The sequence below is a fragment of the Girardinichthys multiradiatus genome, chromosome 7 (genome assembly GCF_021462225.1).
Source record: "Girardinichthys multiradiatus isolate DD_20200921_A chromosome 7, DD_fGirMul_XY1, whole genome shotgun sequence".
Taxonomy (NCBI): domain Eukaryota; kingdom Metazoa; phylum Chordata; class Actinopteri; order Cyprinodontiformes; family Goodeidae; genus Girardinichthys; species Girardinichthys multiradiatus.
The window spans coordinates 26,419,502-26,445,862 of NC_061800.1; the positions used below are offsets into that span (position 1 = coordinate 26,419,502).

At 38.9% G+C, this 26,361-nt stretch overlaps 1 protein-coding gene across 3 annotated transcripts in view; it reads right to left on the reverse strand.

The window, feature by feature from the left end:
- ppp1r9ala (protein phosphatase 1 regulatory subunit 9A-like A) overlaps positions 1–24,028 on the reverse strand; it is a 40,459-nt gene extending 16,431 nt beyond the window's left edge. For all 3 annotated transcript variants that reach the window (XM_047370715.1, XM_047370714.1, XM_047370712.1), the window contains exons 1-8: positions 23,886–24,028; positions 19,698–21,696; positions 4,041–4,173; positions 3,127–3,247; positions 2,720–2,824; positions 2,242–2,371; positions 1,467–1,625; positions 1,305–1,358 (exon numbers count right to left, since the gene is read on the reverse strand). In XM_047370715.1, coding sequence (XP_047226671.1) covers positions 1,305–1,358; positions 1,467–1,625; positions 2,242–2,371; positions 2,720–2,824; positions 3,127–3,247; positions 4,041–4,173; positions 19,698–21,545 — 2,550 coding nt within the window. In that variant the 5' untranslated portion in view covers positions 21,546–21,696; positions 23,886–24,028. The remainder of the gene's footprint in view (positions 1–1,304; positions 1,359–1,466; positions 1,626–2,241; positions 2,372–2,719; positions 2,825–3,126; positions 3,248–4,040; positions 4,174–19,697; positions 21,697–23,885) is intronic.
- Between the last annotated feature and the right edge of the window lie 2,333 nt (positions 24,029–26,361).

Genomic DNA, 26,361 nt, shown 5'->3' on the forward strand with positions numbered 1-26,361 from the left:
GTCTAAGTTAGTTCCAAGACTAACTTAACTTCACTTCCAGATTCTTCAAGATAATCCTTGGTTCTCAAACATAAACATTGCATGATAATGTTGCATCACTCTTTCGGTCATGGTTTCAATAATATTTAATCAACTTGTTTATATTGTACATAGCCCATTAATCTTCATTATTCTTTAATTCTGCTTGGTAGTTTAGTTGGATTGTTTTAGCATAGTAAAGAGTTTGTTGATTGAAATATGTTTGACTTTGAGTTGACTTATTTTTGTTAATAAATTCTTGTATTTTAAGAAATTGTGTGAATTAATTCCATGTGTGTGCAGAGTTTATGCTGTTCAATAATGTCAGAGCTCATCTCATCCCTTTTCGATTTTGTCCTTCCTGGGCTGGTATTCGCAGGACAACCCTTAACAGACTGAAATATTATTTGATAAAATATTAAAATATTTATATTAAATAATATTCTCAGATTCATAGTCACAACAGTGACAAGTAGAAAGCCATTGCTGAAGAAAGCCATAAGAAGACCTGTATGCACTTTGCCATAAGCCATGCAGAGGCAGAACAAGCATGAGAAAGAAGCTGGTCTGGTCACAAGAGACCAACGTTTTGGCCTACATGCAACACTTCTGATGGAAGGCTAACAACACAAACCCCCTGAAGATGGTGGCAGCATCATGCTGTGGGGATGCTTTACTTCAGTAGGAACAGGCAAGATAATCAGGAGAAAACCGGATGGAGTCTGCTAAAGACCTGAGACTAGGGCTTCACCTTCCAGCGAGACAAGGAGCCTAAACATACAACCAGAGCTACGGTGAAATGGCTGCCAAAAAAAAAGCATGCATTACAAAAGCCCAGCCAACATTTAACATCACAACTACAATCCACAGCTAGACTTGATAGCTAATGTTCACGGATGCTCTTCAGAGAATCTCACTGACGTTGAAGTATTATGCAAAGCCGAATTGACTGAAATTGCAGTCTCAGGATGTGTAAAGCTGGTAGAAGCACAACATAAAAAAGTTGCAGCTATAATTGGAGCAAAATTTGGTTCTACAAAGTTCTGACTTAGGTGGGCAATGCATGCCACACTTTTCAGATCTTTACTCATAAAATGGTTGCAAATTATGAACCGTTGTCCTACTTCACAACTATGTTCTTCTTTGTGTCAGTCTATCATATAAAGGTTTGTGGTTGTGACAAAGTTTGTAAAGGTTCAATACTTTTGTAGGGCATTATTGGTTATAATATTTAGCATGTACTTCATTTTTAACAAAATATACAATTTAAATCTTTCTCGTCCTACCGTTTCCTTTAGTTGATTTATTTCAGCCTCAGTAATGCTGTGTCTCAGTTGCAGCTATGGGAAATTATGAAAAGTAAAAATGATGTTACATCTAATAAATCAGATACTTTATCAACAAGCAGAAATATGGATTTTTAAGAAGAGAGAATTTATTTGCTGTACCTCTTTGAACTTGAAGGCCATCTGAGAGCTGTTCATGTCCACTGGCATGAACAAGGCCTCTGAATCAGGCAGCTCCAACACCTCTACATTTCTCCCTGGAGAGAAATTGGACCCAAGGATTCTTTCTTCTACTACGTCGTCATCCTCATACCTCTCTTCCTAAAAGATATCACTTACTGTGAGCTCAAACACACCTTAATGGTCTCATACAGGTTGAACGTCGATTAAGCAATACCCTCAGGGTTTACCCGTTGCCTGAAGGAAATTTCATGATCAGTAAGTCTATTGCAAGCAACACTAGGTTGGTCCACAGGAGTCACTTCAGGGGCTTGGCTAAACATGTTCATGGTAATAAAGGCAAACACGAGCAACAGTCAACAGATAAGACTATGGCCGCACTCTTAGCCACAGACCTTTCAGTTGGTCTTTGTCTACTTTTATAAGGCCTATTTAATATTTGCCTATTCCTAATGCTGCAAAATTAGACGCCTGCGGTGGCTTGAACTTCAGAAAACAAACATTTCACAACTCTGACGGACAGACGGCAGCTGAATGAACAATTTCCAACAGCAGAATTGTGACACACGGCTTATTCATAGGCAGCTGCTAATTTCCTGGATCATCCGAGTGGGATTGGTCTGGGAGTGGTGGAGTGGCTAAAACTGCACAAATGCCATTATCATAATTACAGGATTTATTTTTGTAAACATTTTTTAATCGGCATTAGGCAAAGCGATGCTTGACCAGTCTAAGGGTCAGTATAAAGCTGACTTGCCTCCTCTGTAGAGTGGTCATAAGCATCATCCAGGTGTTGCTGCTGCTGGTTCTTCTCCTGCTCCAGTGTCTCGCTTATGAGGCGGGCCACCTCGCTCTGAGTTCCTGGCTTCTCTCGACCAATCAGAAACCTGTTTTTTTTTTTTTTAAAGCATACTATACAATGTAGTATTATACATGTTGCTTTGAATACCCAAATTGTGTTGCCTTTTGTGTCTTATACTAAAATATACAAACTAGAAGTGTATTTATGTACATACTTTGTAATGTGTGGGTGTTAAATTTGCCTATAAATCATTACCATAGTACAATGAACAGGATATTGGTTTTAAAAGAAAGAAACTCTGCCTCAACTCATATAAACTCTCACGAAAGCAAATTTTCTCAACTAGCTTATTTGATAACAGCAGCACAGTGTTGCTGCTAGCAGGATATTTGGATTAAGTTTGTTTTGAAAGTAGAGGAGGAGTTAAACTGACCTCACTGTGCCTTTGGTGTTCTTCAGGACAGTTGCAGCAAACAGCTGGGTTACTCCCACTAGACTGGTACCGTCCACTTCTACTATCTGGTCGTTCACCTGTATCCTACAGAAAGAGAAAGTCAAATCTGTGGTGAGGGTTTTAAAGCACCTCATGTTTATACGGTTTTACAGATCTTCACCACAAAATAGAGTCTTAAATGCACTTCAGGCCAAAAACAACTACTTTCCCTTACTTTGTTTAGCGAGTATATATCAGTGGAACTGATGACAACCAGTCATGAGGAGTTTTACACCGAGTGTTTTAAGTCAGGTGGTGGGAAAAAGAGGATAGGAGTGTCTATTGTGAAAGCTTTAGCAACTACGTGTAGGAGGAGGGTAAAACAGTAAGCTGGAGCGTTTACTTACCGTCCATCCTTCTCAGCTGCACCATTCTCCGTTATGGTCTTCACAAAAATGCCAAGTTTTTCCAATCCCTGGTCAGCTCCCACTCCCATTCCTATGATACTGATGCCAAGCCCGTTGTCTCCTGGTGGCAGAGAAAAACGCTTTTTTAAAATGATTAAAGCATGCAAAAAAATTACATAATGCAGTATTGCAATTAGCCATTTTTCAGCTTAACTGGTGACCAGCTGGTCAGAAACAACTAACCGGGATTTTTTTTTTAAATCAGTTAAACCCTAACAAGATCAGTTAATGAACCAGATCACACTGACAGAACGTCTCTACTGTTTGGAAGTGATTATTGAGTGTAAAAGACGCATTTATATATTTTCCGTATCAGTGATGGGTTGATAATAAAGTCACAGGAAGCACAGAGAGGTAAGAAGCTATTAAAAAGGAAACCACTTTCTCTGAGATATGGAGACATGTTTGTGGTTAATTCAGGTTGCGAGAGAATGAGACTTTCAGCAGATAGAAGGTTAAAAAAATAACTAATGTTGCTCTGTTTTTTCCTTTGAGCTTTCAACTTCTCTGCCATGGAACAAGCTGGAGTTAGAAATGTTGGGAGCCTTTATGAAATCTCAGAGTTAGGGTTCAGAGTTACTACCTGTAGGGAATAATTTCAAAGAACTTTAGTGCTGTTAGCCAAACTAACAGCTGATAAAAGATGCTAAAAACAGTTTAAAATGTCCAATTAATAATTGTATGGTCGCCTTGGCTGGAAGACTAGAAAACATATTTGTAGGAATAAAAAAAAAAAAGTGGAGAATTAAAATCTGTGCCTGTAAAATACTTTTTGAGATTTATTCATTACTTTCTTTGGCATGTTCCTCCTGAATTAATTTGCTTATTTCCCTAAAACTCAATTTGCGACTCACCCTTTTCAATCTCCACAGGAAACACGTCCATTTTCTCCACCCTCTTTTCTAGCTCATACTCAGCAGATGCTGCGACTGGGTCCACATCATCATTGCGGCGATCATAATCCTCATTGGAGAAGGTGCTGAAGACCTGTGCAAGTCAGAAGATTAAAATAACAGTAAACATGGATGCCATGTTAGACAATCTTTACACATTTATTTTTCAGTTGTTATTCTGGCTGTTTTTGAAAAGAAAGGTGTAATTTAACCTCTTCATGGGGAAAGGAGGTAATCTGCCATCCAGCCTTAACACCTGCTGATGGATGGATGGATAATGACTTGGACCACCGACACTGAAATTCTATCTTTTCTTTCTTTTCAACATATATATAGTTGCCTAATTTTTGATGTATCTGTCTGAGGAGTGCAGCTTCACATTTCTGGCAGATGTAATGACACGAAAGCATGAAAATAATTCCTTGAAGATATGCTGCAGAGATCTCAGAAGTTGTGAACTTTTGCAGGCGGGCTTCTCAAAGCGCTGGATGCATCTCAAAAAGACTTTTCTGGTTGCAATTACAAAGAACAGACATGCGGTAGTGATGACGATCATGAGGCCCTGTGGAAAGTGGGCCACAGCTGTGGAGAGGTAATCAAGCAAAGATGGATGTTTGCAGATGACAAATATTCCTCACTGTGAACAAAACGGAATATATGTCCAATAAAGAAATATAATTTGATAAATGGTATATTAGATTCACACAGGTTGTTTAACAGAAACAAAAAGCTTATACCAGTCACACCGAGTGGTCTTGATAAGATTGAACTGTTTCTGTATATGAAGTCTCAGAAGTCAGTTTTCCCGAGTATGCTCTCATCATAACCCTCATCCTGCAGGATCACCTTGTTTCTGCACAATAAGGGGGGAATGGTCCTTCAAAATATTGTTTTGCTTTTGTGAATATTGTTCTATGCACTCGGAAGGGAAAATGGGCTTGTAAGGAAATAAAAAACACGCACACCCTTTAACATAAAAGGGTTTGGCATTGTTGATTTTTCTGAATTGCACAGAAACTGCAGCTTAGATCCATTTCTCAGACACCCTGCAGAGAAGGAGCTAAATAATTTGTCTGATCTTTCCCAGACTTCAGACCACAATAAAAACACAAACAACCATGAAACAGCCTTCAAATAGCACACTAATCCTATGCATATTCCAAAGTCCATAAAGGCTTAGTTTCAAAAGATGTCCTGGAACATATTGGAGCGCCCATCATAAGCAGCTGAAATGAGCCCCGTTGAAAAACAGGGATGATGACTATCTTGTGAAGTTATACTTTTGTATCGGTTTCACAAATAAGAACATTATCAATCTTTTTAGCACATCAGCATGAAATTATAACCAGTTTCATGACTTTGAAACGATTGTGAATACGGCTGTTTCTGTTTTGAAGAAAGAACCACATAGACTTGGAAGAAATTTCTTGTTCTGGGGAAAAGGTGCCATCACAATTTTATTCTCGTAATGTTAATACTCCGTTGTAATGTTTGAGCTGGAGGCCTCTGTCCATGAGAAGTGGGCTTCCCCGGGATGCTGCCAGATGCTGGTGTATGGCTGAGCATCAAGTTTGCAACAGGTCAAAACAGCAAAGGAAGTTCTCCTAAGTACTAAAGATGCTTGTCATGTAGGGGTTGAATTATTTTAGGTGAGCAGTAGCCATTTAAAATGGTATTTTGCATTTTGAATTTGAAGAGATCACATACAATTAGTTGCCTTATAACCATTTACATTTTCTTAGTTTGAGTTGCTTATTGCAAACACCTGTTAGTTTGGGTATTTTGCAAATAAATCCGCTTTGCAGTGGTGCTTTAAACTATTTTAAAATGGAACTGTATATAATAAAATACTAAAATTAATGTGGACAGCAAAGATACAATACTGATGGTTTGTAACCATCAACGTTATTCCTTGAAAGGTGCAAATAACTATAAAATGCATGTAGGATCAATGTTCTCCAGTGGAGTTAAGCTGATGTAAAATTGCATAGAAGCACCGTAGCTCAACTTAATAATCTTTAAACTTTCTAAAAATATATGCTTCAACAATTGTTTCAGTAATGCTGTGATTCCTTCCAACAAGTTCTTTTAGCAAAAATAAAAACAAAGAAAAATGTTATTGCCGCTATTCATCATTTCGAAACAAACAAAAATATAAAAAGCCATGAGGAGAAACCACCAGCTCAGCTAGGAAAAATGTTTCAGGTGAATTTGTGCCAAATAAAAACATCCCATTTCTTTTCAATAAATTCCAGGGAAAGGTTTCGTGGCCGAGGACACAAAAAACATCACCATGTTGCATTTGAACTTTAAAATGCAGAAACTTTGTTTTGCTACAGACAAGACGAGAGTAAATCAAATTCTGAACAGAGCCCTTGAACTGCTGATAACTGCAGATTGAAATTTAATAGACTCCATGAGGAGCTAATGCCTAATTAAAAGGATGAACCAAACAGTGGGTAAGCAACAAAAACGTTCTGAGTATTATTTGTTCTTATCTGGATAAAGTCATGATGATTCTGTTACAAAAATAATGGAATCACTTATAAGTATGTTGATAATTTGGCTGCAATGTCTGTATGGGAGCTGAATGACAGCTCTTAATATACAGAAGACTTAAAGATGTAAACAGAGGAGCCTAATCTGAGAACTTTTTCAAGTTAACTTTAAAACTGAAATGATCTGAAAGCAGAATGCAGATTAAGACCGTATATAATAACATTCACAATGAAGGTTTGCCTGAATTCAGGTGATATCGTAGAAATTGTTTTGTGCTTTTGAGCACAAAGGGAGGCCACTATGAATAAAAAACAGACGAGGCAAACCTGAGTTAATCATATGATAAATAATAAGAGGCAGAAATTTAAACAAACTGGATTAAGCAGATCATATACTAGTGGCCAAAAATAATAATCAGAAACAGTGTTTATGTTTTAGTTCTGAAGACGTAACATAAAAGATTTGCTGAGAAGCTAAAACGGGGTAAACTAGAAACCTTTCCTAGAACGAAAGCATCACGTTTCTACAATGCAGATTTATTTTTCAAAAACATGTATATTTAAAAAAGGTCATTCAAGTGAAACGCACATTAGCAACATCCGATGTGCACAACAGAGAAGAATATACCCCTATTATCTTCTATCCAACAATCCACACCAACACCGTGTGGTTGACGGCAGATGCTACAAGGAGCAGCGCCCAGTGATCCTTTTTTAACCTGATCTATGCAGAAGCACCCGAGCTTCTGATGAAACCATCCAAGGCTGGAGTCCAGTAATCAGTCTTTTCTTGGCGCACTTTAGTAGAACGCATTTCATGTGTTTTAAAGGTGCCAACAGATTTGCATTGACAATACGCACTTGCAGTGCTCCTGATGAGAATTCCCCTTTAGATATAAATTTGGCTGGTGCAAATTTAAATGGATGGCGGGTACATTTATCTAATAATACCTAGAAACTATATTGTTGCCAACTTATGGCGGAGGAACACAGCTATTTAAGTCTTGATGTAAGGCAGAACCGTGCGGACACACAGAGAAGGAGCAGGGAGGGGAGAATAAGGAGAAACGTCAGTACTCCTCTGGTCATCTTGTTAGAGGGGCGAGACAGACCCCCCCTCCTCTGACAGTCAAGTTAATGTTTTCAAATTTATTTTCTAACACTGGAGAGAATAAAGGAGAAATCGACCATGTTTGCTTATGTCCTTTTATGGAAGCTGGTATGGGCCTAACCCTCCCAGTCCTTATAAAATCTTTTGCCCAAGTACAATTTTTTTTGCGTCTGTCACAGTTACATGCTTTAAATCACTGACATTTTAAGATAACCCCAGGGAACCCCAGTGATAACTCATTTAAATGATTTCATTTTAATAACACATGACGTTATAGAGTACAACAGCTGAGGCATCTGCCACAACGTCAAATGATGAACTCAATAAACTACATCACTGTGAGAAAAAAAGCCTGCAGTGGTTGAGAAAAGGAACAAAAAACAATCATCCTCCTTCAGTCTCCCCACTGTGTAGCTTTTGGATGAGGCCCAAAGCCATGCACACAGTACATTTCCAGGATAACTCACCAAGCTATATTCTTTAATTGACAAAGGAAATTAATGTAACCATTTATACTGAATAATAGACACAGCCATGAAGAAATGCATGTTAATTGTGTACAATACAGCATATACAGGTAGTTACTAAGGGAACTCCACAGGTATCACACTCATTTTGAAAGAAACCATGAAGGATTTAAGTGTTCACTCCAGTGCACAGTCTGCTTCACGTTTAATCTCGTCTTTGCTGTCGAATGTAAAGTACTGATTTTCCACAGGTTAAAAAAAAAGCAGACCTTTGCAACAATTTTTACCTACCTAGCAGGCTGCTTGAGCTCGGTAGCAGAAAGGTGACAGAGTTCAAAATAAATATAACATCATGAATGTACCCATGAAGGTCAGCGGGCAAGCTTAAAACTGCCCTACTTACTGTGTAGGTTAGCCAATCGGATATTAGGGTCTACTGGAAACTTTCCACATGGACGGTTTAAATTATTTCATGCTGCAGTAAACGAACCATGAAATATTTGCATAAATTCTCAAATAATTACATATTAAATTAACATAAAATAGCTACAAATGTAGGGGATTAGAATCCTGATAAAACCAGTGCATCCTGTCATTAGCATTACCTTTCAACAGCTCTACTTTTTCCCCTCATCTTCTCTTGATCTGTCTGGTTTCCTATTGCCACAAACGCCTGGGCCTTTTTTTTTTTTTTTTAAAGAAATGCATTTGCTCTTTGCTAAAACCCAATCAAACAATCGCATCCTTGTTGGTAAGATGAGACAAAAAAGAAACCTGTTCATTAGACTCTTATATGTGTCCCCTCTTACCAGACTGGGCAAATTTTCCTCCACAAGTTCTCTTGTCGATCATTGATTTAGATCATGTCAACAGCATCCTGCACATTTTAACCTTTAAACTAGTCATCAATACTTGGTGATTTCAGTCTTTTTCCATTTAATCTTTTATAGCCTTAATAGCCTGTGTCCTCTCTGTATGTTTTAATGCACAGATGCACTCATGCCCACACTGAAAATGAGACTCTTTCCATTTTCCCCCTACATTCCCCTTCATACTACAGAATATCAGAATGGGAAATGAGTCAGCAGCTGTGAGGAAAGACAAACCAGAGAAAACCTACTGCCAGTGCAAAAACAACAAAGGCTGCCCACTGGATTTGGGGAGCTTGTAATGTAAACTGAACCACCAAAAGACAACAAATAAAAACATGCTGTGAGAGTGAGCTGAAGCAGGGATGGCAGCCAGGACAGAATATGGCGTAATTAGGGGAAAAAAAGGAGTGGAACCTGGTTGAAATCCTGGATAAACACCAGGAAAAGGAGCATAATATATCTCTAGTACTTCCTGCGCACATGGCTCTATGATAAACACTTAGCTGAGTTCAAAATGATGTACTAACAAAGTAGATTGTTTCAGGAAGCAGGTATACAACTACAAGATAACAGTGAAAAGCCTTGTTTTAGTGCAAGTTTTGTCATTTTTTTCAAACTGCAAAAAAAAAAGGTTTTTGCAAAAAAGACCTAATTGGATCCAAGATCCAATTCAACAAGATTGCAATTGGATTTCAATGCTAAACTGTTCAAGGAAATTTAAGGCATCTCAAATAGCCAAAACATCTTAGCACAGACATTGTTTTTAGGAATATTTGTTTTTATTTGTTTTTACAAACTAGTAGACAATACTGGATAAAGCTTCACACCAATATTAAAGACATGCTGGTCAGACAAAGGAGAGTCTTCAGTAAGACATCAACCAAACAAGCATATTTTTTAATTATACAACTTCTCCCTTTAGAAATGGGTGCAGGTCTTGTGCCCCTTTACCATTTTGTAGCTTTTGCAGTTTTGTCTCATACTGGACATTTTGGGTACAATAAGGTCGTCCTGTCTGAAATGTTTCGTACCAACCCTGCATCAATCCCACCTGCCGGGTGCATGTTTTGAACCCATTTCAAGAACTAAAGATTTAAAGTATTTTTCTATATTTTGCACATTGTCCTCTGTAAGGAAACATAGTTAGGTGAATATGATATGCAGTCATATTCAATAAATGAGAACATGCATTCCAAAGAAGCTCATTTGTCAGATTTAAAGTATGTTAAGAAAATACCAACGTTTAAGCAGGTATTAAATATACTTTTCATTAAACCCCTTTATAAATAAATTTATTGGCAACAGCCAATAAAGGGAGCAGCTGAAAAGACTCCATTTTGCCAAGATAATCACACTGAGATAAATCATCTACAACAATCAACAGGAGGCAAGGTATAATCTAACATTTGACTTAGCTTATGATTAATTACCTCTGAAATTAAATTACCATAAGAAATAAACAACTGTATACTACAGGAGTATGAAATGGTATTTTTACCATAGCAAATGGTAAGAATTGACCCAAAACCCTAGAAATCTATTCAAGTAACAACTGCATATGTAATCTGTGATTTTTAAAATAATTTTAGTATAATGGGCCTTGCAGGAAGACGTTTTTGGGTCTGACACCCGGCCGGGGGTCTTTCTGCATGGAGTTTGCATGTTCTCCCCATTCATGCGTGGGTTCTCACCGGGTACTCCGGCTTCCACCCACAATCAAAAAACATGAATGTTAGGTTAATTGTTTTCTCTACATTGCCCTTAGGCGCGAATGTGTGCTTGGTTGTTTGTCCTGTGTGTGTCTGTGTTGCCCTGCGATGGACTGGCGACCTGTCCAGGTTCTACCCCGCCTCCCACCCATAGACTGCTGGAGATAGGCACCAGCTTCCCCGCGACCCACTATGGAAGAAGCGGTAGAAAATGAATGACTGCCTGACTTTATACTACCAAAAAGTGTTTTAATAAAGCATGTCTAAAAACGTTTTACCGTAATATTTTCAGTTATATAACTGTACATCTAAATGAAAAATAAACACGATGTACAGCATTGCTATTTGGTCTAAAAAAGCCAAGATACATTTCTTTAGGCCACTATCACATGACCAATAAAGAAAGAAAAATGACAATTTGAGTCACATTTTAAATTAGTTTTTCATTGGCATCATTATCCAGTATTATATACAATTAGCTAGAACTGCACAATCCATCAAATCGCAGCTGGCATTGCAATATTAATGCGTGCAAAGTCACATTGGCCAAGGACAGCTTAAATGCATTTGGTAGTGAAGAGTAATAAAAAAAAAAAACAAAGGCTATGGCGTTTTAGCAGCCATGCATCTTCTTACTAAATAAATAGTTTGCCTCTGGGATGGACTTTCACTCTCCACAGCTGAGTTAGAGCTTGGTGACCAGGACGTTAAAGCTAAACAGTGATGAGAACATCATCAGTATAGAAAAGATCAAATAGGAAGGAAAATCTGAGTTGATTGCAATTGATATAGTCATCACAACAGTAAACAATAACATCGGAAGGTTTTGGTTTCCAAAACCATCCAACCTTACAATCAATCACCAGCCCTTAACTCTCAGGCCTATTTAATACCTCAGTCTGCTTTGCTGTCTGTTTGATTGTAAAGCCTATACGTCGTAACTTTCTTCATCTGTAGCTGTCCACTAGTCAGGAAAGACTTTCCATAGACGCCCACTGTTGGGCCCAGACATAGGGGGAAACAAAGGGTGAAGTACCCACTGAGAACAAAACAGACTAGTAAAACCTCCCTTGGGAAAGCCTCGGGCCTACTCCAGAGGAGCAGGAAGAGGGAAGTCTGGGCGTCGCTGCTGAGACTGCTGCCCCTGCTACCCAGGTTCAGGATAAGCGTAAGACGACGAGACATTTTTTCTTTTTTCTATAAAATCTAATTCTTTTTTTGTAATATATTAGCTTTCCTTATTCTTTTCATTTATACTCAGTAGTTTAGTTGAATGTTACTAGCCTTGTTAAAAGAGTTTCTTGCCTGAAGTATTTTAAGTGGAAGTTGGAGAATTGTGTTAATAAATTATTGTATTATGGAGAAGTTGTGTTTATTCTTTATGTGTGTGTAGTGCTTGCTGTTTAAGAACGCCAGTGTGTGAATTCACTCAATCCATTGTTCTATCATACCACACCTCAACAGGAAGGTATTCATAAAACAACCGACAGAGCTGCTTGACTATTATTTCCTGATAATCATGTGGTGCCCCTACTTGGTAAGTTTGATCAAAATTACATACTTTATTAATAATTGCTTTTGGCACTTATTTCTAGTTATTCTATGCTTAAACAGCATAAATGTTTGTGACTACACTGACTGCATGTACATGAGCCAAGATGACAAAACTAAATAAAACTGTACTTATTTTATTTCCTGATGAGGAATGAGTTATCTGTTCTTTTTCTTCTTCAGAGTAGATAGTGTACAAACAAACCCCCTTTGTCACTATAGTAAAAACTGTTAATCTTTTGAGTTGAACACTGTGGTTTAGTTAACTTGGTTCACTAAAAATATGGTATGACTAGAGGTGGATTGCGTTCAGGGACACTGATGGATATGTTAAGGCCTTCAAAAGAGTCGTCAGTCAGTGACAAATCTCTCAACTGATCCATAAATACACTTTTTTACAGTCACTAAGCATAAAAAAACTGAGACAAAACCAGATAGCTTAGGTTTACGGAAGGGATCAAATTTCAAAATGTTATCAATGTAGTGGAAACCATGAACAGGTTTAACAGGTTTGTCAATAAACGACAAACTAACGCTATTTTTGTCCATGCAAAAGTTGCTAAAGCCCTCCAACGAAGTTTTTCTGTTATTTTAGTAGACAGTGATAATGTTAACAATCAGAAAAATGTTCAAAGTAATTACTATTTGCTTAAACCTAAAGACATGCAGGGTTGATAAACAGCATTGAGCTGACTGCATTAGTATTCTGCTCTCTCCTGTCACCCACCAGCCCAGGTGGCTGGAGGAATGTCAGCTGTGCTTCGAGACATCTTAGCCAAGAAAAGAAAACCATAACATCAAAGCAGTCATTTTACTGCAGATGAAAGCAGTTTTTTGGTGTGCTTTTAATATAGATTGGCACTGATGGTATTATATCCAGGTCAAGAACATATCTGAAAACGGATCACCTGCTAAAACAGACATCCAAACATTTACAAAGACAACTCAAAGTAAAACGTTTCTTGAAGCTGTGCTCTTACTGAAACAGGTAAAAACATCTCCACTTCAGCTTACAGACAAAAAATGCTACAGGTTCAAAGGAAGTAAATTAGATTACAGAAGGTGTATGCTTGCTTAGTGAATAATACAGGCATTGTAATAGGTAAAAATGAAACAAATAACGTCATAAACTGACATCCTTTAACCACGCCTGTTGTTTAGAGTGAACACATAAGGTGGTTGCTTAATTAAAACCACTGTGGGGGCTTCCGGTTCTTTCATAAGGGGTGAGGCCAAGGCGGCAGGTACAGATCTTGGTTTCAAGTTCTGACCTGTTAACTTTACTTTGAACTACCATTAAGAATGTCCTTCAGTTCAACATTAAACAAATACTACGACAACATGTTCAGATATACAAGACAGGTGCTCTGGAAAAGAATGTGCTCTTTGTCCTCCAAACAGGACACACCCACAGCACACTAAACATTTAAGACCTTTTGACATTTTTCCTGTAGTAGATGCAGAGAACCAATAGATTCCAGATAATGGAAGTAAAAAACACCAAAATACTAGAGTTCAGCCAAATAAGCTAATTTACATTACTGTTATTGTAAAGTGTTAATAATAATGTTGATTTTCTTTATGTCCAATAAGTGTGATCGTAACTATTTCTTGCCTTACAGCAGGCCTGTTCCAAAGGGATGGCATGTCAGAAGTAAATGTCCAAAGCATTTGTTCTGGCCCTGACAGCATTGTTTCAGGTGCATGACTTAGCAGTCAGGCTTCATTTTGTTGAGCTGTTATATACTGCTTCAACCAAAAAGGTGTAGTCATGATCATCACCAATCTCACAATGATTCACCTGCCTCCACAAATTATTTACACCTCATCTGTTTTTAATTCAGCAAGCTTTATCTAGGCGTGTTAAATCTTTCGAGTTCCACCTTTTATTTTCTGTTTTGCAGTATATGCTAGACTGATTGACAGGTGTTCTAAAGGTACGCTAAGACCAGGTTAAATGACCAAAGCTTATCTTGCAATGACGTTGGGATACCTTAATCTATTCAGGAAACCACTACCAATGAGAGAAACTCTCCTTTCAACTCCCCAGTACTTTCCAGACGTAGCTGGACATCGCTCTTTGACCTCTGGATGTTATTTTACATGTTTTTAACCCTATTCTTCCAATACAAATATTTTTTTTAGGCAGGGATGTAACAGAAACTCCAGAAAGTTAAGATGAGGTGGTTTCCTCCTCAAAATATCTATTCTTCCTACTTCATTTATGTAGCCCCAATTCACAATGAATGTCATCTCAAGGCCATAGAAAAGACAAACAGGTCCTAAGCTAAGCTAATAACTAGTCTTACGAAACGCTGCATCAACAACTGTCATCAAGCATTTGTAATAACAGGTAGGGAGTCTTTTACATCATTGTAGAGGAATTTTAGCTCCCCTCTGCGGATTTTTTAAATTTAGCCACATCAGAGTATTTCTGAGCATGAGCTACCGTAATGTGTAGCACTATGGTAGTTCATGCTTTGGAGCATATTCAAACTATTCCAGAACTGCTAAAATGTAATATGTTCACTGTAATGTAGATCCTCTCAGATTTTGACCAGGCCACACAAAGGGCTTCACTTTGCTTTTAAACCATTCAGAGGTGGTAAAGGACCCCTCTTGACACGGCCTTTTGTGTTTTTTGGTCAACAGTGGTTTTATCCTCGGAGCTCTCACACGGATGCCATTCTTGCCCAGTTTCTTTCTTATAGTTGAATCATGAGCACTGACCTTAACTGAGGTAAGTGAGGCCTGTGGTGCTTTATATGATGTTCTGGGTTTTTTAATGACCTCCTGGATGCACTCTTGAAGTAATTTTGGTAGACCGACCACTCCTGGTAATTTTCACCACTGCTCCATGGTTTCTGACTTCGCCTTTTGTGGATAAACAGCTGTGTCACTGTGGTTCGCTGGAGTACCCTGGTTACAAATGGCTTTGCAACCCCATCCAGACTGATAGATGTCAATGACTGTCAAAAAAATCAAACTTTTTCATGCTATGCTGATATTTTCTGCTTTTCCGTGATCGGATGCAAATGTGGCACACCAGACATTAAGTGCATCTAGCAGCAGTTATTCTGTTTCTGGCCTTACTGTCCTTGAAGCTGTATTCATCCAAGATTTCCTTTCTAACATTTATCCGGTTGTTACACATTAAAAGTGACTACCTCCTTTTCTTCACAAAGAGGATCTTTCTTCCATACAGGGCATCTTATCTGTCACGAAGACCTGGGATACTAAGGGATCTAATTCTGCTGTGAACTACAAGCACAAAGCACTTCTTCTCTCCTGGTCAGCTACAGCTCCAACGGATCCAATTCCAATGCCAAGTTGTGTAGTTGACTGTGGGGAATGATGTGTTAGTGGAAAGCTTTAGCTACTCAGTCTACAGGTAGAGATGTAAGCAGAAAAACGCCTGTAACACAAAAGTTTCCCTACCACCTAGCTTTGACCTAACAGTTGAACCTAAACCTGATACATAATTAAGTTTTGACTAAAATAAAAATATTATAAATTAACATTGTTGCTCTCTTATTAATATTTACATTAAAGTTTATTTTTTACCTCAACTCTTTCCCAATTGTTGTAAACTTAACAAACATAACTGCAAAGGCAGAATGGGCAGGACCTCAATGATCAGTTTTCAGTTTTATGCATAAACTTCATGGAGACTGATGTGTCTTCATCAGTGTCTCTTTCCTTGCTTTTCCATCACCATTTTCTGTGAGCTTTAGCATCTCAGCTACCAAAAATATACATATGGTGTCCATGAAGGGCAGCTAGAGGCCATCCAACTGACCAAATCACACATGCAAGCAGTCCTTTGCGATACAGAAAACATTGATATTGCGATTAAGGCTGCTTTAATATATTATGCAGCTTAAAACAAAAAAATAAGGGTGATTGTTTTGCTTGTTGTACTGATGTGAGACTGTACATGTAGGTTTTTAAATGTCCCAGCTCACATAAAGTGGTCTGTTGTGTGTGTCGTCACTCTGGGTCAGCTTCTGTTCCCCTCTCCCAGGACCTACTGATATTTGGGATGGAAATTGGGAGAGGGGGATCCACACCCTTAGATAACACATTTTGAAGGCCTGGATAAACACAGCAAACAGTGTTGGAATACAAGGGGTTGTTTTTTTTTTGTTTTAACTAAATGTTTGTTAGATATTGCAGAGACAGGAAATCAGGAGTGATTAAAAAAAACATTATATATATACTTTTACCATAACCATTCGAGCAAATAATACCTACAATTTACAAAATCCAATCAGTGTACATCAGAAGGAAAACTACATTGAACAAAAGCAAACAAAGTACTTACTCCCATTTTTCCACGAGTTTAACCCAAAGATTAAATACTTTATCTGCATACACAAAAGGCATATTTCTCTTAAATATTGTTCACAAGTCTGTCTAAATCTGTTAGTGAACACTTCTTTGCCAAGATAACCCATCCACCTCAGAGATGGGGCATATCAAGACCCTGATTAGACAGCATGATTATTGCACAGTTGTGCCTAAGGCTGGCCACACTTAAAGGCCACTCTAAAATTTGAGGCTTTATCACCCAGCACAATGCCAAAGATGTCACAAGTTTTGAGAGAGCGTGCAGTTGGCATGCTGACTGCAGGAATGTCCACCAGAGCTGTTGCCTGTGAACTGAATGTTCATTTATCTACCATAAGTTAATCTCCAAAAGTGGTTCAGAGAATTTGGAAGTATATCCAACCGGCCTCACAATAGCAGACCACGTGTAAACATACAGTCCAAGAGCTCCACATTCGGCATCTTCACTTCCAAGATCGACTAAGACCAATCACCCGGAGAACTGCTGCATTGATCGGTCCACAGAAACTGTCAGAAACCGTCTCAGGGAAGCTCATCTGCTCCTCATCCTCCCTGGTGGTCTTGACCTGACAGTAGTTCGTTGTCGTAACCGACTTGCGTTGGCAAATTCTTACATACAATGGCGTATGGTACTTATGGAGAGAAATTCTCTTCACGGATGAACCCCAGTTTTCACTGTTCAGGGCAGATGGCAGACATTGCGCATGGCGTCTTATGGGTGAGCGGTTTGCTGATGTCAATATTGTGATAGAGTGGCTCATGGTGGCAGTGGGGTTGTGGTATGGACAGGTGTATGTTATGGAGAACTAACACAGAGGCATTTTATTGATGGCATTTTGAATGAAAAGATACCATGATGAGATCCTGAGGCCCATTCTCACAACCATCACCTCGTGTTGCAGCTTGATTATGCACAGCCCCATATTACAAAGATATATTTACAATTCCAGGATGCTAAAAACATTCCACTTCTCGCATAGTTAGGCATACTCACAGGACATGTCACCCACTGAGCATGTTTGGGACCCTGGATCAGCGTATACGACAGCGTGTTCCAGTTCCTGCCAATATCCAGAAACTTCGCACAGCCACTGAAGAGGAGTGGACCAACATTCCACAATCAACAACCTGATCGACTCCATACGAAGACAATGTGTTGCACTGCTGGAGGCAAATGGTGGTCACACCAAATCCTGACTGGTCCCCCTCCTCAATACAGTAAATCTGCACATTTTAGATTTGCCTTTTATTGTGGCCAGCCTAAGGCACATGTGGGCAATAATCATGCTGTCTAATAAGTATCTTGATATGCCACACCTGTGAGGTGGATGGATTACCTCAGCAAAGGCAAAGTGCTCATTAACACAGATTTAGACAGACTTGTGAACAATATTTGACAGAAAAAGGCCTTTTGTGTAAATATAAAAGTCTTTAATTTTTGGGTTCAGCTCATGAAAAATGGGAGCAACAATTAAACCGTTTGTCCATATTTTCGTTGAGTGCAATTAGTCTGGAACATATAAGCTGACCAACAACAATTACTTTATGGTGCAAAATTGAACGTGATGTTTGTGTCCATCCAAAGCCTTTATGCCCAAAAAAGCAAATCATTTCTTGTTTCTCTCTTAGTAGAACAAACATGCCTTCTTTAAACTCAATGCACTCTTCAGATGCCATTAAAGAGTTTAAGGTGGACCCAATAGTGTGATTAAAGTCAGTACAATTCCACAACTGTACTGTCAACATGTTCCATTAAACCATTTTAAATATTATCCTTGCCAGAAATTGACCTTACCCAAGATGGGGTAATCAAGAAATTAAGTAAGACACTGTTAGGTCAACATAAAGTAAAAGCTTCACTGTGCTAAATGCAACACTGTCACACATGAAACAAGGGTCCCCTGATGTAGCTTAAAAACAGTCCCTTTTTCTCAGGACAGATTGTCAGCAAACTGCAATGGTTAGTTTGGTTTAAACAAACATTTAATTTGGAGGGCAACACCATGCAATCTCACCTAAGGGTTGTCTAATTGCGAAAAATCTATCCAACTACCCAAACATTTATCAGGATGCAGAGCGTGACACCTGGCACTTTTCAGTTAAACAATTACAGAAACTTTGAAATGATATTTGGTCCAGCTCCAATAAGGTCACAGGTCATATTTCTCCTCAATATGCATAAAAACCCATCTTATGTGGGAGCAACTTTCAAAACTAATTTCCATGCCATTAATACAGTGGAGTTTTACAAAAGATGTTGGACCTTTGCAGCTCATAATTTACAGCATATTAAGAAGGGGGCATAACTTATTCAAACCTTTTTTTCTGTCATCCATACAACAGTAATGCAAACCTGCAGCATCAGGAAAAGAAAACAACAAACATTCAGACAGAAAACAATATATGGTACAAGCATGTACACCGATTCACCCGCCCACCCCAACAATTAAAAGCTTTTCTAACATAAGACTTTTTGCAGTCAGGGTTCCACAAAGGCATCCAGTCCACCAAAAATGTGCCTATAAAATCTGCAAGACAACCTTGCATGCTTGGAAACAGCTCAACTTAATAAAATATCCTCTCAGAGCACTGACTCAGAAGAGGCCAAGACTTTCTACAATGCAGTACAACATTTCACACGAAACCCTGACTGCAACTTTTGCAAGCTATAGTCCTGGTTTCACAGGAACTTTGCAAAGTCAACAGTATTTCCAAAAATACTGTTACTACTATATTGGCCTAGTCTACAAACGTCTCTCTCAGCTCTCATGAGATTAAGGAGCTAGGCTGTCAAACAAGATTAAATAAACCATACATTATTTTTTTCTGAACAGTTGCAGAGCTTATCTGATGATAGAGTTCTGCAGCTGTGACGTGAGCATAACAGACAAAAGCATTCATTCTCAGCCTCCGCTAATTTGGTCTGTGTCTACAGGGAACACCCAGGTCAGACACCATCGCTGAGTCAGCGAGACAGTGGTTAATGATGAAAGTACAGTAAAATACATTTTAGATGTTTGAGCTGAACAACAGTGCTTGAGATGTAAACAACAGACTTACCAATATGGGATCTGTGGAGAACTTGATTTTCCTTTTTGGGGGAGCCTCATCCTCATCTGAGAGACCAGGGACTTCAAAACAGTCATCATAATCCCCATAGATTTGATCCTCCTCCTCATCTTCCTCCTCCTCTTCCCTAATGACCTGATCTACATCTCTGTCATCCACAAATGCTGCATTCTCTATACCATACACCACTGGAGAGACTCTATCCAGAATGTTCTCCTCCACTTGCTTCTCTAGTGTATCCTCCTCCGCTGTTGCTTCATCCTCTTCATAAGTATCATTACCATCTTGACTCACAACCAAGTTATCTTCCTCCTTCTCTAAACCAAATCTCTTGCCACTCTCTGGTACTGTACCCTCATCTACAGCGTTTCCCCCCCTTCGATCTTCTTCTGTTTTCTCTCGTGACAGGATCTGATGAGCAGGGTTGAGGCTTTGTCCTGATTGGAAACTTCTTTGTAGGTCCTTGCAGAATTCCTGTTTCTCTTTCTCAAATACGTTATCTTCAGTGATCTCATCCTCCTCACTATCCGAGGACTCATTCTGTACCACCACCAGCTCTGCCCGCACTGTGTTCCCCACTCTAGAGTCAGGTGATGAAGCCTGGCTTTGTGGTTTGGCCCCTGTATGGCCAAGATCATTACTCTTGGGTTTTTCTGGGTGTTTATTCCGGTGTGCATTCAGATATCCGCCAGCTGACGGCAAAGGCTGTTTCTCATCCCTTGGGGGTGAACTAGAAGGTTTACCTCCGTCACCAACAGATGTCCTACTAAATCTATCAACAGATGATGAGGGTAACTTGTAGCCATGGCTGACTGAGGTCGTTTGCTCGGATGAGCGATGTTTTGGAGAGGCATCTACTGTAGGAGAAACAACACCACTAGCTGGGAATGTTGGTTTATTTCCAAAATTTGATCCCCAAGATCCAGATTTGTTGTCTTTATTTTTGAGGACATTATTATCAAACGAAGAGTCAGTGGCTTCTTTGATAGGAGAAGTAGGTTTGTGTAAGCCATCCTTAGACAGATAGGTAGGCTGTAAGTGCTGAGTGACACTGTGTTGTTTAGTAGATGCCACTCCCTCTTTCCCAGCAGATGTGTTGTTGTCCTCTGAGTCATTCTCGACTATATAATTTTCTAACCTCTTTGACAAAGGCCCTGCATTCAATGACACCTTAGACACATGCTTTTGTTCACCATCAGCTATCTCATCTGAGCAACTTTTAGCTGCTGCTGTGGGAGATTGCTCTAATTTGCCAGCACTCTCTTTGCATCCTGACACTCTTCTTGTGCTTTTCTCTTCATCGGACGCACTTCCAAGGGATAAACGATTAACCACTCTGTTTGGGGACTGTTTTTCAGCTGTTGGCTGCTCTTTGATGCCTCTTTCAAATAGCTTTCTGGTCACAGAAAACTTCTCCGCCAGAGCCACTTTGTCAATCTCAACATCTTCCCCCTTAGGAGTTTTTTCTAAGTTGTGGGATTCTGGGCTTGAAGCGCTGTTTAAATTAACTCTGTGAGTGTTGACTGGAAACTGCAACTTTGTTGGGGAACCATGCGGCGCTTCAGACTTTAAAGGCAGTTTCCCTTCTTGAGGCTCCTGTTGCTGTCCATCCATTTGTAGGAATATGTTCTTGATCTTATTAACTCTGGTTCCAAAAGGCCTTCCCCTCGAGTCTTCACGGGTTTCGCTGGAACCATTTGCAAATGTTTTTGAGGCATCCTCGGACTTTGACCCATCGAACGAGCACTTAATGGCGTGGAAGTCAGACTTGTATGCATTTCTGTGAGGGGACGCGCTTCTTAGGCTTCTCTCCCCTCCTTTGTTTTCTGCTTTGATCATCTTGGTTGTTTATCACTGCAGTTTTATTCTAAAACAAATCAGCTTTTGCAAATGTTTTGATGGAGAACTACAATGCAAGTTTAGGCAACCATTGCCATGGGTCCAACAGAGATTTTCTGGAGCACTGTTTCCTCAATTCAAGCGAAGTCATCTAAAGAAAGAAATGTAAAGTGTCTTAATACAGACAAAAGACTCATTTAACTTACAATTTCAAAACATAAGTTACAGTAATTTCATTGAGTCACTAGGGCTGCCAGCTGTCCCTAAAAATATTGCCGTTTTAAATTAAAGTGGGTGCAGAACAGATCCTCTGTATTTTTAAGAGTCAGATACATCTTTATGGAAAAACACAATTTGAAGAAATGTTTTCTTTATAAGTATGTAACAAAAAGAAAATCAGATAACATAAAATATGAAGCCAATGTCTTGGCATTTGCCACTAATTAATCAATGTAGTCTTCGGCATTTATTTTGACACTAAATGAAATGAGTTTTCTTTAGTAAAACATAATTCTTTCCGTTACCAGATTTATAATGCATCAAAAAATATATTTAAAATTAAGTTATTTTCCCCTATACTTTAGAGTTTTCTTTCTTATCGGCCTAAACTGGGAAATTAGAGAATAAGCTGATAACACAACTTGGTTTTGGATTTTAGTATACAGCCCATAAAGTAAGTATTGAACGGGTTAATGTTTTTCTCAGTAAAAATGTTTCTAATCAGCCTATTTAAATCAATTCTACACTGGGTGTTGGGAACAACCAAAGTGACCATCACATACAGATAAATATTTGCTCCGCTTAAGTCAAACAAACAAAAAAGAAAAATCACATGTAAATGTTGTATTTGGACAAAAACAATATGTAATAAGGGTTAATGTTCCACCTTTTTTCACAATGTAACAGGCATCCGAGTTTAAGACATTGTCTGCTGGGTTTTATTTTTCGAAAATTATGATACAACACAATAATGACGCTGACTTCCAATTTGGAAGTGTGGTGAACAACTATCTATTTTATATCTATTTGGCTAAAAACCAAACAAAGTTAGATTAGTTCAGATCTATAATATATAGAAAAATATGAACTAGAATATCACTGATAATATATAGAGATCATTTCAATTAAATTTGTGACCACTTCACAAATTCCAATACTCTCTGAGACCCTTTGTTAAGCACCAACACCAAACCCAGTTCCAACACGTTGGGTCCCAGAAATAAAGGCATATAGATGCGATAACAAAGTTGTTCAATTTCCCTTTTTTATTATAGATTTTGTTTATCTGTTAACTCAATCACAATGAATTTGCTGGACAACAAACTAAGTTGTAATGTGAGTTAATTTTCTAAATCAATACATAAATCCCTTTATCTTTCCAGAAATTCTGATTTTATCATTTAAACAACGTAATAAGATATTAAGTCTAGGAACTCAAACTTATTCCATGGATCAAAATATCCGGGTACTTTGGAACAGTATTTGAGGAAATGAAAACAAACGCGGGAGGGCACAACGGTTTATTGGTTTCATCTTAGCATTCATAAAATAATATCCGAATGTCAGCGGGCTAAGTGTTGAATTAGCCACTGCTGGCACCTCTGCCAAGGAGGAGTGACGTCAGCGTACTTTGATCCATGTTCAGTTTTCGTTTTGCCATACTTATCCAGAATTGGAAAATCAAATTCCATATTTTTCAAGGCTGCGAAGGAACCATGTGAAGTCGCAATCCTACTAAATTCACATCATTGTTCTTTAATACCTTGTGCCCTTTGTATGTTTTTCTCCTAAAAGGTTACGTTAAGTAGTTGCACTTTCCTTAAAATAAAACGTTTTATCAACACCTCCCCCACAATCCCGAAAAGGAGTTGGAGGGGGTCCTTATTACATTTCCCTAAAGTTGGAACCCTAGTCATGGGATAAAAAAAAAACGTTTTTAATGGAAATCAGAAAGGTTCAGGTGCAACAAAACTCTAATTTGAAGGTTAGCTCGGGTGCACAGCCGTTTAAGTGCATTTGAAAAGTTGTCTGACTCCTACTAGCTTAAGCTAAACTTAACCCAAATAGTTGTGCTCGAAACTAACTTAAAAAGGACCGTTTGTGGTACTTAATCGGTAGGTTAAGTTGTATTGGTACCACTGGCAACTCCACCCACAGATAAAGAGCTACACAAAGTTCAACTCAGTCTGGCGACACTTCACTAAAGCCCGAACGTTAGTACCTCAGCCTCAAACAATTCATTGTTGCGTTTCAACTACGCGTCCTTGAAGTAGTTCGCACCGGTCAAACGCGGTGTGCTGTGAAAATAAAACGTAAGCAACAACTTTCTCAGCCCCTCACCTAGCTGCGTTATCGAGTTAGACGCCGAAAAGCTCCCCGGAGATTCCAGCTTTGCTCCGGTATCAAACTTGTTCCTTCTCGCTCTCCGCCATCATTCCCCGCTCCAGCGGCGTTTCCCTGCCTCCTCTCTTTGCACTTCCAGATCTGGCGCGCGCACCCGAGATGCGCGCGCCGTCAGCAAGCTGCTGCCAGTCGGGAACGCAGGGATCGGGAGCGCGCACACATTCCAGGACTGTAACCCACTACTCCTTTTCTTTTCCCCAACCAAAACTTTAACCACAGGACAGCTTTCAAACATGGGGAATGGTAAGAGAAAAGCGTGGGAACGAGAGCTCACGTTAAATGGCTAAAAGATAAAATACCTAATTTTGTGCATGAGAAAAACTTCCAAAACATAAGATGGAATTGTTACTGAATTAAAACTGTGAACATCAGGCTAACCAAGATAGTTTCTGGTTTTCAAGCTTCTCTTGTCAGTGGCCTCACTGTGCTACTATAATAGGTTACCTTTTAGTTCGGTACTTTCACTAAAGGAGTGGCTTTAAAAACTTGAGCAATAAAAAGAGTAAAGATCATAAACTCAAGTAACCCTTAGTGCATTACTCCTAATCAGAATCAGAATCAGCATTACTGCCAAGTTTGTGAACAAAACAAGGAATTTGACTCCTACACTACACTAGCTCTAAATAAAGATAGTTTTTTTTTTTGTCAATATAAATGGAAAAAAAATCTTTTAAATGTACATATATACACAAGTGACTTTACAAGAGAAGATAATGTGATATCAGTCCAAGTATGCATGGTGTTGTTCTGAAACTCTGTCAAGTGTTCATCAGAGAAAACAACCTGTGGGAAGAAACTGTCTCTGTAGCAACTGGTTTTAGCACACAACGCTGTGTAGTGTCGGCCTGAAGGTAAAAACCTAAACAGTTTATGTGCAGGGTGTGTGGGGTCTGCAGAGATGTTAGCTGCCCTTTTCCTGACCCTAGACCTGTAGTCTAGTTTAGTCTAGGGTCAGAAAAGGTTCTGGACGGAGGGAAGGTCAGCCCTGATGATTCTCTCCGCAGATCTGATTGTTCGTTACAGTCTGGACACCGTGTTGTTGAGGATGATGAGGGGTATGTGGGGATGGTGTCCTCCGAAAGAGAATGATTTTATGTTTGAAATAACACAGGGTTTATCTTTATATCCTGCTCAAAAGTATTCATAGTTTATTAACCTTCTCCCATTTAACACAAGAACATGCTTTAATTGAAACCATCCCATTGTAATTCTGGCTCTATGTTTTGGGCTTTTATCTTACTGCAAAATCAACATCAGCCCCCAGTGTCAAGTCTCTTACAGCCTCTAACAGGTTCTCCTTAAAGACGGACCTACATCTTTTTATCAGCTCTGACCAGCTTCCTTGTCCCTGTTAATGAAACACTTCTCCACAGCATGATACTGCCACTACCATGTTAACCAAAGTAATAGCTTCTTTGGCAGATTGTGTAGTGTTAGTTTCTGACAGACACAGCATTTTGTCTGTGGGCAAAAAAGTTCAATTTTGGTCTCATCTGACCTGAGCACCTTCTTCCACATGCCTACTGTATCCCCCCACATGACTTATGGCAACCTGTAAACGTGACTTCTTATGACCTTCTTTCAATGGCTTTTCTTTTTTCACTATTCCATAAACAACAGGTTTTTGAAATGCACCGTTAATAGTTATCCTCTTGACAGATTCTTCCACTTATGTACCTCTGCAGCTCCTCCAATGTCATAATGGGTCTGCTGGCTTCTTCCCTGATTGCTCTCCATGCCCAGGCAGATTTGCAGTTGTATCATTCTCTTTTTATATTCAGACGATGACTTGAGGATTACTCTATCACACAATGAAGGTTTGGGATATTGTTTTATAATCTAACCCTGGTTTAAACTTCTCCACAACTTTCTCCCTGGCCTTTTTGGTGTGTTCCCTGTTTTGCACGATGCTGATTGTTCACTAATGTTGGCTATCAAAACCTCTGAGGCCTTACTGAATAGGTGACTTCTGCAGGCAATTGATTGCACATGAATTTCAGAGCAAAGAGATGGGGAATATTTTATGCATGCATGCAAGACAGAAACATTGAAATCGATACACCATTTTCACTGCTTTCTGTTGTTCTACCACATTAATTCCAAAAAATCTGAAATTGAAAGTGATAAAAATAGCACAACTTTTGATCTGTGCTCAAACAAGCCAAAAAACCTGAACAACATAGCAACTTATGATCCCTGTTTTTGTTTGCATGACAGTTCAAATTGTTTGAAGAAGGCCTTTTGTTCAGAGCAGATGAAGAATCACAGCTGTTAGAAAGGTGCAGCCTATTACAAGACATGTTCATAAGAGACATGCCAGCGAGCTCAATGATCTGTTGCGTTATGTCAGTAAAATTTTATAGAATATAAACAAGCAAAAACATTGGGACCAAAAATGAGGCATTAAAAAGAA